The sequence below is a fragment of the Brassica oleracea genome, chromosome C6, assembly GCF_000695525.1.
Source record: "Brassica oleracea var. oleracea cultivar TO1000 chromosome C6, BOL, whole genome shotgun sequence".
In the NCBI taxonomy this organism is placed as follows: Eukaryota; Viridiplantae; Streptophyta; class Magnoliopsida; order Brassicales; family Brassicaceae; genus Brassica; species Brassica oleracea.
The window spans coordinates 17,584,157-17,596,158 of record NC_027753.1 but is presented as its reverse complement, the minus strand read 5'-3'; the positions used below and the strand labels follow the sequence as shown (position 1 = coordinate 17,596,158).

At 36.2% G+C, this 12,002-nt stretch overlaps 2 protein-coding genes across 2 annotated transcripts; one reads left to right on the top strand and one right to left on the bottom strand.

The window, feature by feature from the left end:
• Positions 1 to 365: 365 nt before the first annotated feature.
• On the top strand, positions 366 to 3,546 carry LOC106296771. The gene is made up of 4 exons (XM_013733001.1): positions 366 to 1,458; positions 2,218 to 2,516; positions 2,658 to 2,901; positions 3,277 to 3,546. Exons 1-4 carry the CDS (start codon positions 550 to 552, stop codon positions 3,376 to 3,378), a joined length of 1,554 nt encoding a protein of 517 aa, XP_013588455.1. The 5' UTR covers positions 366 to 549; the 3' UTR covers positions 3,379 to 3,546.
• A 5,460-nt stretch (positions 3,547 to 9,006) lies between these two features.
• Positions 9,007 to 10,252, bottom strand: LOC106299127. Its single transcript, XM_013735264.1, has 3 exons — positions 10,124 to 10,252; positions 9,668 to 9,877; positions 9,007 to 9,534 (listed from the first exon to the last, which is right to left on the bottom strand). The coding sequence occupies exons 2-3, from the start codon at positions 9,808 to 9,810 to the stop codon at positions 9,150 to 9,152; spliced, it is 528 nt and encodes a 175-aa protein (XP_013590718.1). The 5' UTR covers positions 9,811 to 9,877; positions 10,124 to 10,252; the 3' UTR covers positions 9,007 to 9,149.
• Positions 10,253 to 12,002: the final 1,750 nt, after the last annotated feature.

Sequence of the window (12,002 nt, the reverse complement as noted above, 5' to 3'; positions counted from 1 at the left end):
CTAAAGGTTTACGGTTTATCCAAGATTTAAGGTTTATAATTTAGGGTTGGGAGTTTAGGATTTAGGGTATAGAATTTAGTATTTTTCTAACGGTTGAACAATATTTATTTATTTATTTTTTGTAACTATTTTTATGTATTTTTATTGTTTTATTTTAAAAATATAATCTTATTTGGAAATTCAATTTTGTTTCCTTTTTTAAAAAATATCAAATATCAATTATTCAAATACTATTGGTTGGTGAATTTAGAGAACCCAGAATTTCTCATAAAATGCGATGAAGTTAAGAAAAAGAACGTCAGTAGCTGAAACTACCTTTATCTTATTATAAATAACTCAAAACTGTCTTACAAAGTAATTCTTTCGAAAAAAAAAAACAAGTAAATGCGTCTAGTGTTTCACTCTCACCATAAGAGTCTCTGTTTCCTTTTAGACTGCATGTTCATCTCTTACATCTCACTTTCTCCTTAAACCCATAAAAAAATAAAATGTCGCCCGAATTATTTTTTTTTTCAAATTTCTGATCAAAAAGTAACAAATTTGATTGAGATGAAGTCGAATAATCATAAAGATTCACCCGAGAAGCTAATGCTGGATCGGATTATAACCGGTTCCGGTTCATCGACCCGACCCGGATCCAAACTCATGGTATTGCTCCTCCTTCTCGTCTCCGCCACTTACGTCGTCTACACTCTTCAGCTCATCTCCAACTCACGTGCCTGTCACGTGGAGCCTTTCTCCGCGGTCGTTCGCCGCTTAAACGACATAGTGAACTCGTCCCAGCCGTTGATTATCTTACAGTCAAATCAAACAGCCGTAATCGAATCTCACAGCTCTGCACCACCTCCTCCGCCGCCGGAAACCGAGCTCCATCACGTGGTTTTCGGAATAGCCGCGTCGGCGAGGCTGTGGAAGCAGAGGAAAGAGTATATCAAGATCTGGTACAAACCAGATAAAATGCGTGGTTACGTCTGGTTAGAAAAGCCGGTTAAGAGACTCGACGACGAAACTAACCTCCCGCCGGTGAGAATCTCCACCGACACTTCGAAGTTTCCGTACAAAAACATACAGGGACACCGATCGGCGATTCGAATTTCGCGTATCGTGACGGAGACGCTCAAACCAGGGCTCAAAGACGTGAGGTGGTTCGTGATGGGAGACGACGATACAGTCTTCGTCGCGGAGAATCTCATCAGAGTGTTGAGGAAATACGATCACAGTCAGATGTATTACATCGGGAGTTTATCGGAAAGTCATCTTCAGAACATTTACTTCTCCTACGGGATGGCTTACGGCGGTGGAGGATTCGCCGTGAGCTATCCTTTGGCGGTGGCGCTGAGCAAAATGCAGGATCGCTGTATAAAGAGATATCCGGCGTTGTACGGTTCAGATGATCGGATGCAAGCTTGCATGGCTGAACTCGGTGTTCCACTCACTAAAGAACTCGGTTTTCACCAGGTCTGTAATTATCTCTTTAATTAGATTCAGTAATAAATGTTCGGATAGATTATTATTAATCTAGCTAAGTTGTTAGTTAAACAGCAGTTAGTTTAACTCCAAAACATGTCTAAATTATAAATATTAAAATACTATTTAAAATATATAAATATACATTTCTGTTATATCATAAATTAAAACTTACACAAACAAGCGTAAGTTTATTTGAAATAGACGTTTGAAAGTTTTTACTTAAAAAACCTACTCCATACAATAAGACTTGACTTTACGTATTAAAATAAGATTAAACTTCAACTACAAGTTTACAACCATTTCTTGATCATCACCATATGGATTATTTGGCTTCATCTTAGTGAAATTCAGAAGTCGTTATAAGAATGTGTGGTTAATGAACTTTAAATAGGTAATCGGTTAGGGTTAAAAATTAAATGTCTTAGGACTTTTTTCATGCTATTGGTTTTACATATGTAGATAAATTCATTGCTTTTTTTTAAATTCAATTATGATACAAGTGCCATATCACTGGACCCAAATTTGTCTGTACGCTATTGTTACACGTCGTCACGGTGTCGGGCCGTTTCTTGTAAAAGCTGTCACGCATTTAAATCCGCGTGTAACTCACGTGACATTTCTTTTGTTTATTAGTTATGGTTACCGACCAATAACCGGTCGGTTCGGTAACTACTAAAACTCTAAAAGTCTTAGTTCAATTTTGAAACCGTTCGGTTTATTTGATAATCTATTTGTATGTGTTTTCAGTACGATGTGTATGGCAATCTATTCGGTCTACTAGCGGCGCACCCGGTGGCTCCATTAGTAACATTTCACCATCTCGATGTGGTCGAACCGATATTTCCAAACATGACTCGTGTAGATGCCTTGAAGCGTCTACAAGGGCCGGCAATGCTAGACTCTGTCGGACTTATGCAACAGTCGATATGCTACGACAAACGTCGGAAGTGGACCGTTTCAGTTTCTTGGGGATACGCGGCTCAGATCTTCCGCGGAGTCTTTTCCGCTAGAGAGATGGAAATGCCTTCAAGAACCTTCTTAAATTGGTAATCTTTATAAATTTTAATTTACACTAGAATATTCACGTAGTAGCATGGTAGCTTTTGCCTTTATGGGCAAAAACATAAACTCGTTACATTGCTCAAACCATAAATCTAGATATATTCATTTGACAAGGTTTTTGGCAGGTATCGGCGGGCAGATTATACGGCGTACGCTTTTAATACACGACCGGTGAGTCGTCATCCATGCCAGAAACCATTTGTGTTCTATATGACAACGACGGGAGTTCATCCGATAACAAATATGACCGTGAGCCGTTACGAAAGCCACCGTGTCGCTCAGCCGGAGTGTCGGTGGAAGATGGCTAATCCTGGCGATCTTAGGACGGTCATTGTATACAAGAAACCGGACCCTTACCTTTGGGACAGAGTAAGTCAACGTCTGTTTTTTTTGGGTCGTAGCCAACATCTGTTAAAGTAGTTGTTACGCAGTCATACTATTATTATTAATGCTTGATATAATAGTACTCCCTCCGTTTTCATATCGTAAGTACTTTTAGGAAATTTTTTTGTTTCAAAATGTAAATAGTTTTCGTATTTCTAGATAACTTTTACATTTATTGAATATAGTGTGACCAATCAAATTAAATAGACTTATTTTTTATTGTTTAAATTATATCTAACCTATTTATTATAAAATACTTTTTAAAAACATAATAATTTCCTTAATCTTTGCGCTTTTAGCCAAAACTACTTATATTATGAAACGGAGGGAGTATATTATAAAAACTTTTCATATTTGCAGTCTCCGAGAAGAAATTGTTGCAGGGTAAAATCAAAGAAGAATAATACTTTAGAGATCAGTGTTGCAGTTTGCAAGGAAGGCGAAGTGGTTGAAGTTATGTAATAATGTTTCATTTTTAACAACTCAAATTTTGCACTTATTCAGTTATACATATTAGTTGATTACCTAATTAAACATGTTGGAGCATTTTGAAAAATTTAGTTAAATAAGAGCATTTCCAAACCGTTGTTATTTATTTTTATGATAGTATTTAGAGGTAGTTTTATCTAACCTATTGTTTTGTTTCTTTAAAATAAAAACTGTTATTTTTTCTGTATATTTAAAGAGGAAATAGCAATTTCTATTTTTTTTTACATTGTATTTAAAACAATGCTAATACATTGAAACAAATTTTATTTTTATTACAGAAATTCTCTATTTTAGAGAAAATAACAAGGAAAAGAACTTGCGATATAACTAAATTTGAAGGAGAAATGAAGAATATAGCGTTAATTTTGACTGAATTCATTTCTTAACAATTAACACAATTATGACCCGGTTTTACTCCCACAACTTATAAGTGGCCGGTTACATAGAAAGAAAGATATGACATGGTTCATTTTTAAGGGAATGGACATGAGCTATTTATCACTATTTACCATTACATCAGGTAGGATGCAATATCACTAATTTATTTATTAAGATTTTTCCAAAAAAAAATAGTATAAACTCTCTATAAATAGAACAAAATACTATTAAGATTTGATAGAAAATGCTATTAGGATTTGATAGTACGAATGTTTAACTTTCTTTTAGTAGAAATTACTAATGTTTAAAACATGAAATGATGTTCAAAACATAAAAAAATTACAAACTATACTTCAAAACAAAATAGAACATTCTTTATAAATTATCAAATAAAATGGAACATGATAAATTAGTATAATAATAGAATATATATTATACTAGAGGTATTCCGGCGCTACGCGCCAGGTTCGTACGTTTGGTTTCGTATGTTTTGTTGTCTAACAAGTTGTAAAAGATTTGTTTTTTTTTTTGTAAAAGAACGATTTGTTGATCCATTTGGTATTGGTTAGTGATAATAATATATTTGTCTGTTTTGTAGTTGTTCATGCAAAATGAATATTGTAAATTGTTTCCCATATATTAATGAAGTAAGAATATAATATATAAGTAACAGTCGCACCAAAGTAAATATAATTTGGATAATAAAATGAGTTTGTATCTTTACATATATCAAGTGAAGGCTTTATATACTGACTCCAGGACACCTCTAATCGACACATACTTCTTAGAGATATATTTCCCAACAAACACATATCAAGCTGTTCTTTTTTCGTGATCTAATTTAATTTATTTAAATATAACTTTAACAATACCACTTATAGGCGTTGTGTGGAAAGGAGTGCTTGTTTAGGTTGGATTTTCCGGAGCTTGGGCTGCAAGTTATTTTTGTAAAAGGATGTGGGATTAGAGGAAAATGCATGGGAACATGAATAGTAGAGTTTATAAATATATGATAAAAAATTTTAAATAGAATTTTGGTGTCAAACTTTTACCTATTGTTAAGGTTAAATTTGTTAGAGCTTGGGTTGAAAGTTATTGTTGTATAAGGACGTGTGATTAGAGGAGATTGCATGGGAACAAAAAGAGAAGTGTTAATAAGTATATAATATTATTGATAAATTGAAGTTTTTTTTAGCACTTTAGAAGGGACGGCTTTTAAAAAAAAAAAAAACCAGGAAATAAAGCATAGAGCTATAAAGTCAAGATCAATATAAATCTAGAAATTTGTAATGGTGAGAAAGAAAAATATCTAAATGGTGAGAAAGAATAAGAAAAATATCAAAAAGAAAAATATCTAAATGAGGACAAAAGTGACGGAAGTGATAATGGAAATTAGATTAAGCTGGCATCATAGATTACTTTATCTACGTACCGGATAACTTATTTTTATACGGAGCCACTGATCAATGCAAGGAAAATGGAAATATTAAAATTTAAAAGTATGTATGTGTCATTTTTTTTGTTACATCGAACGGCCATTCTATTACTCAAGCTTGAAGTGGTCTGGGTAACCAGACCGGAATAGAACAACCAATGAAAAGTAACTCCCTACGAAATGTCCTAGCAGTCTTAGCTAAAAAATCAGAATACTGGTTGCGCACTCGTGGCACATGGGTGATTTTGAAGTCCGAGAAACAAATCTGCAGCGTCTCTATCTTCTCCAATTCTGTCGTGAAGCTTGGCTACTCCTGGGGTTCCTTTATCATTGCAATCAGCTCCTTGCAGTCTGTTCCAAAGCTCTGGCATGACGAGTGTTGAAGCATATTCTCCATCGCCCATCGCAATGCTTCTACCTCTGAATGCAATGCTGATTCACATCGAGTGAAATTCCGTGTTCCCATAAGTTGTATGTTCTCCCCACTATCCATCTAGACCCATCCACATCCACTAAATCGATCAGAAGCTATCCAAGATCCATCTAACAAGCAAATATTACCCAAGCTTAAGACTTGGTTTTTCTCATTATTGCTGGCCTGTACTACTGGTGGTATCATCTCATTTGCATTAAACCATGCTTGACACTCACTTTCTGCGTACCGAACTAGTTCCAAAAGGGTCTCTGTCTATTCCCCTGAAAAGTTTATCATTATGAGCCTTCCAAATATACCATATTATCCAGGGATAAGGATCTCTGTCTTGGTCCGGTTCTAAGATGTCATTCTTCCTCCAAAAGAGATAGTCCATGTTTGTGTAGACGCTTGACACCGGAAATGTACCTGGGCTTGTAGGAGTTGCTGATAAGGACCATACTTGGAGAGCTGGAGGGCATTCAAATATTGCATGAGTTACAGATTCTTCTATTTCTCCACACCTTGGGCAATAATTATCGCACCTCATATTCCGCCTTACTAGATTCCTCGTTACTGCCACCTGACCCGTTATCAATTGCCATATAAGATGGCACATTTTCCTTGGGGCTTTCAACTTCCAAGAAAAGGCTTGAAGTTTAGTGATACTTGGTTCCAGTATTTCCTTTTCCTCTTCTGGCTTCAACAGATTTTGAGCAACCCAGTATCCAGATTTAACTGTGTATTGGCTATTCCTCGTGTAGTTCCAGCAGAAAGTATCACGGCGATGAGTAGAGCTTATGGCCATACTACGTATGAGTGGTATGTCATCGGGATGGACATAATCCTCTAGTACCTACGTCCCATTCCTTCGATTCCAGATTAATGAGGTCACTAACTCTCATATTCGGGTGCATCACAGGCGCTACAGATGTAGCTGGTCTAGCAGGTGTCGTTGAAATCCACGGATCCTCCCACACCTTGACTTCATAACCAGAATGAATCTTCTTTCTAATCCCCAGAAGCAAAAGCTTCCTTGCGGCGAAAATGCTTGCCCACACATATGATGGACTACTTGTAGAGTTTGCTCTTAATGGCGAGGTCAATCTATAATATATGCCCCTCAAGACTCGGGCAACCAGTGAATCAGGGTACTGAACCAAACTCCATAATTTCTTTGCCAATAGTGCTAGATTAAGCTCATGAATTAAACTGAAGCCAATCCCGCCCTCTTCTTTTGGTAGACAAACCTTTTCCCATTTCGTCCAGTGTATTCATCTTGTTGGTGGATTCAAATTCCACCAAAATTGTGCAATGGCACTAGCGAGGTTTTCACAAATCTCCAATGGGAGCAGAAACGTCAACATAACATATGTCGGAAGAGCGAGTAAAATGGATTTGATCATTACCTCCTTTCTCCCTTTTGAGAGCCATCTACCTGTCCATCCATTTACTCTATGCATCATGTTATCCTTAAGAAATGCAAAGAGTTTGCATTTGGAGCCACTAATATCCTCTGGGATTCTCAAGTACTTTCCCATCCCACCATCATTATGTATTCCAAGTGCATCTTTAATCTCTTATCTAGTAGCTGCATTAATCCTCTTACCAAAGAGTAAGGAAGATTTTTCAAAGTTAATGCATTGGCCAGATGCTTTACCATATGTCCTAACTACTTTCATTACTTCTTCACATTCACGGGGCTCCGCCTTACAGAAGAAAAGACTATCATCTTCAAAGAGAAGGTGGGATACTGAAGGACATGCGCGTGTGACACGCATCCCCGTTATATTCCCTTGGTTCTCTGCATGATTGAGAATGATAACGAGCACTTCCGTGCACAGAATAAAAATGAAAGGAGACAAATGATCTCCTTGACGCAGGCCTCTACCTGGAACAATATTTCCTCTTGGCTGCCCATTCATAAGAACTTTATATTTTACCGACGTAATGCACCTCATAATCCAGGTGATCCATGTTTCAGAGAAGCCCATCTTTCGCATCACAGCTTCAATAAACGACCATTCCATCCTATCATATGCTTTACTCATATCTGTCTTGATGGCCATCCTTTTATTACGTCTACTCGGTTTAGTTCGCAGGGCATGAAACATTTCTTGAGCAATCGTGATATTATCTGAAATCTGTCTTCCAGCAACAAAGGCTGATTGGGTTTCTGATATCAATCCTGACAAGACGTTCTTTAGTCTCTGGCATAAGACCTTAGAGACGATCTTGTAGCTGACATTGCACAAGATTATGGGTCTGAATTGAGCCATATCATTAGGCTTAGTTATCTTTAGGATAAGACATATATTTGTATGATTCAGACCATTGGCCACAGTCCCATAAAAAGGAATTTATTAACCATAAGAGTTAAATCCTCCTTGACTATATCCCAAAACTTCTGGTAAAAAAATGCAGTCATCTCATCTGGTCCTGACGCCTTATCTGGATGCATGGCAAAGATAGCTAATTTGACTTCCCATTCGGAAATAGGAGCTGTGAGGCTGTCATTCATTGATCTCGTAATCGTCGTAGGAACTTCAGATAGCGCCTCTTCAATGTCTTCTGGAATAGTAGACTCAAAGATTTGCCGAAAATAGCTAGTAGCAATGGCTACCAGACCTTCCTCGTCCTCAACTATGTTACCATTTGCATCCAGTAGCTGCATGATTTTGTTCCTTGCTCTCTTTTGCTTTGTTAAGGCATGAAAGAATTTTGTATTTTTATCTCCCTCTCTCAGCCAAAACACTCTACCCTTCTGTTTCCAGGACATTTTTTCTGCTTTAATAGCATCAGAGAGTTCCTTCAACGCTGCTGCAATTTCCTCAGTCGTCGCATTATCGCCTGCGTATAAACCCTCGACTTTCTCATTTAGCTCCTCCCACTACAAGAAAATTCGGAAATAGACACGGCATTTTTTGTAGCTATGGCTTCATTTTTGGGGCTATTAAGCCATTGGCTACGAATAGCTACAGCAAAAATCTGTAGCTATTGGCTCGTGGCTATTGGAAAATGGTGGCTATTTGTGGATGTGTTTCCACGAAGCAGCCGCAAACGGTTTTTGTGGCTATATTCCACAAATAGCTTGAGAATGATTTCGTGGATACTTTGCCGCAAAAGGCGACAACTATTAACCGTAGCAATATCTACTAATAGCCACAAATCGATTAGTAGCGGTTTTCTATAGATAGCCACTAACGTAATTGTGGATTTTTGGATGCAAAATAACCACAATTAAATTTTGTAGTTATAGTTTCATAATTTTATATTTTTTATTCATCCTATTTTCTATTATTAAATTCTAAATTATATTCTATTAAATTTTTTAAAGCCAAATTTAAAATAATAATTAATTATACAAATAAAAACATAATTAGCTAATCATTCAAATTAACATTACAATTTGAAGTTAAAGAAGACATCTACTGATGTTCTTTAATTACAAAATACATCTAATGATGTTTTAACAACAGACATCTAATGATTTTTTACAAAAAGACATCTAATGATTTTTTACAAAAAGACATCTAATGATGTTAGAGATTGATATTGCACAAGGAAACACAAAATACACCTAGGATAGATAGAAGTGCTAATGAGTGGGAGAGTGCTGGTTAAGTTCTTGGCTAGAATCAGACTTGGAGCAGATGCACCACTCTCACGTGGAATAGGTTGACGGGTAATAGGATCGACTCCATTCATCTTCAACAACAAGTCAATGGTTTGTTTCAACCCAGAAACGTCATCTTTCAACCCAGAAACGTCATCCTTCAACCCAGTCACAACACCCTCCACAGTGGTCAATCGTCCATCAACTCCAACGTTTCTACGTAGAGAAGCTGCCGGAGACTCCTTGGGTTCAGCATCAACATACTGAAGTGAACCAAGCCCATAGACTCTACAAGAAAGTATATTAAACACAAGACACATGAGTTTAGAATAACAAAAACATTATTCCAGGAATGATCATTATCAAAACCAAATGTAGTATGCTTTTAAGATGGATATGAGTTAGAATAGGAGCTTCTTACTTCAATATAAGCATCATTGAGCTGCTGGGTAGAGAGCGCAGAGACATTTTCACCAGTCGCAGTGGCACTTTGTGGTCGCTCCAAGGCAAGAGCTTCAGCTGCCTCCACATAACCTTCTGCTCGTTTGTCAATGCAGGTGCCATCTTTTGAAGAATGGGCCTTAAGCACTAACGCAGTTAATGCTGGTGCTACTCCACCAGCCTCAACCATCTAACAACAAACAAAGGTAAAGCTGTTAATATTCATCTGCAAATCAACAGGGGATGTAATAAATTCAGGAAACAGAACACCGTATGACAAAATCTAAGAACAGACATACAAAGAAACTTGAAAACCCACACGGCCACACCCATGAAGAATAAGAATGAAACATAAAATGCCAACAAAAAAAAACCCAGAAACTCAGAATTGCTATCTACAACTAGTAAAGGAAATCAAAATTGAGGGAAAGTTTACCTTAAACAGGGGGACAAGAGATTTTAGAACGAGTCAGTCAGAGAAAGAGAAGATTCGACTAAGTAAGAGGAAGAGGAAACGGAGAGTGAAGAGCAGAGAAGATAAAACGATGAAGGAGGCAAAGTTAACTTTTTTTCCTGAGGCCAAACTCTATTAGGTTTAGTATTACTTTATAGTTAAAAATCACTTGGCTGTGACTGTGAGTTAAGTAAACCACGTGGCTCTAATTAGTATACCCGGGAAACATTTAGAAAATTACTCGGGAATCAAAAAATTTGGGGTTTATTTTTTAATTTTCGTATATCTCTACGAACAAATTTGTAGCCATGTATGGTTCTAGAAAAATTTTACCCGCCAAGACATCCCCGTATGAAATTTTCATAGTTAAATCTAATTATTTTAGATAAACACAAACTAAATGTATAGTTTTTAACTTTAGATAAACACAGAACCCGTGACTCTTGTAACCAATTGGTATAACTCCACTCATATTCATCCTACAATCAAGTGACATATTGATATTTGATTTTTAATATATTGTTTTGTGTAATAATAACCTATGATGAAACATTTAATCAAACTTTTAGAAAAACATGTTTAAGTATAACTTAGGAAACGATAGTTGAAATGGTTTTTCTTTGTATTGTTCTGCACCCAAATAAATTTGATGTCCTTTGTGGTTATTACTTAGGAAAAAGTTGTTAAAAATAATGGATTTTCTTTGTAGTGTTGTGGTGAATCATTAACTGTTATGCCTCCAATACTTTTATGGTTATAATATTGAACCTATACACTATGGCATAATGTTATTCTTTGAACTTTTACTTTTTTCTATTTAGAACATCTACATCTACACGATAGTTATAATGTTGGCAATCTCTAAATTGTTTTTCATGTCTCTTGTTTTCCTAATTATTATTTTTAATTCCGATCTATAAACAGGTGAACTTGTAATTTGATCCACCTATAACCTAATAAAATTGAAACCAAATAGTTCTGTGAAGTCACCGGATGAATTGCCGAGTAGATAGATCTGATCCGGACGCGGCTGTTGCTCCGCGGCGATACAGACTCTGTCTAAAACAAAATAACATAATGCATATATTATAATGTAACTAACAATAATAGTAGATAGTTAATGTAACTAAATAGCATAGTAATATATAATGCTTATGTTGTGTCTCGGTATTATGGAATTTGATTCTATTATATTACTATATTTGAAAAAAAAAAGATTTTAACATTACATAAAACATTGTAAATTTTATAAAAATTTTGGTATTACATATATACTATAACACTACAAGAAAACATCAAGGATTCTGAGGGAAAAAATCGTCGGAATTTCGTCGGAATATCGTTATTCCGACGACATACCGACGAAAAACGTCGTCGGAAATAATTCCTCGGAATTTTTTTTTTCCTCGGAAATCCCTCGGAATTTTCCGAAGGAATTCCTAGGAAATAAATTTCCGAGGAAATTCCGAGGACAACTAGTTTGTCGGAAATGTCCTCGGAATATACCGAGGGAGAACTTCGTCGGTATAATTCCTCGGAAGTTCATCGATCGATGCATGTTTGGACATATATACATCGATCGATAGGAGTATACCGATAGACATTTCCCTCGGAAAATTCCGAGGAACTTTTCCCTCGGTATATTCCGAGGGACCAGTTCCTCGGAATTTTCCGAGGGATATGTCCCTCGGAATATACCGAGGGAAAAGTTCCTCAGAATAAACAGAGGAACCTGTCCCTCGGTATAGCCCGAACTTTTTTTAAAACACGCATCGATCGATGCGTTTTTGTTCAAAAACGCATCGATCGATCAAGTGAAAAATATAATTAATTTCCTCGGAATGTAAAAAATATTAATTTT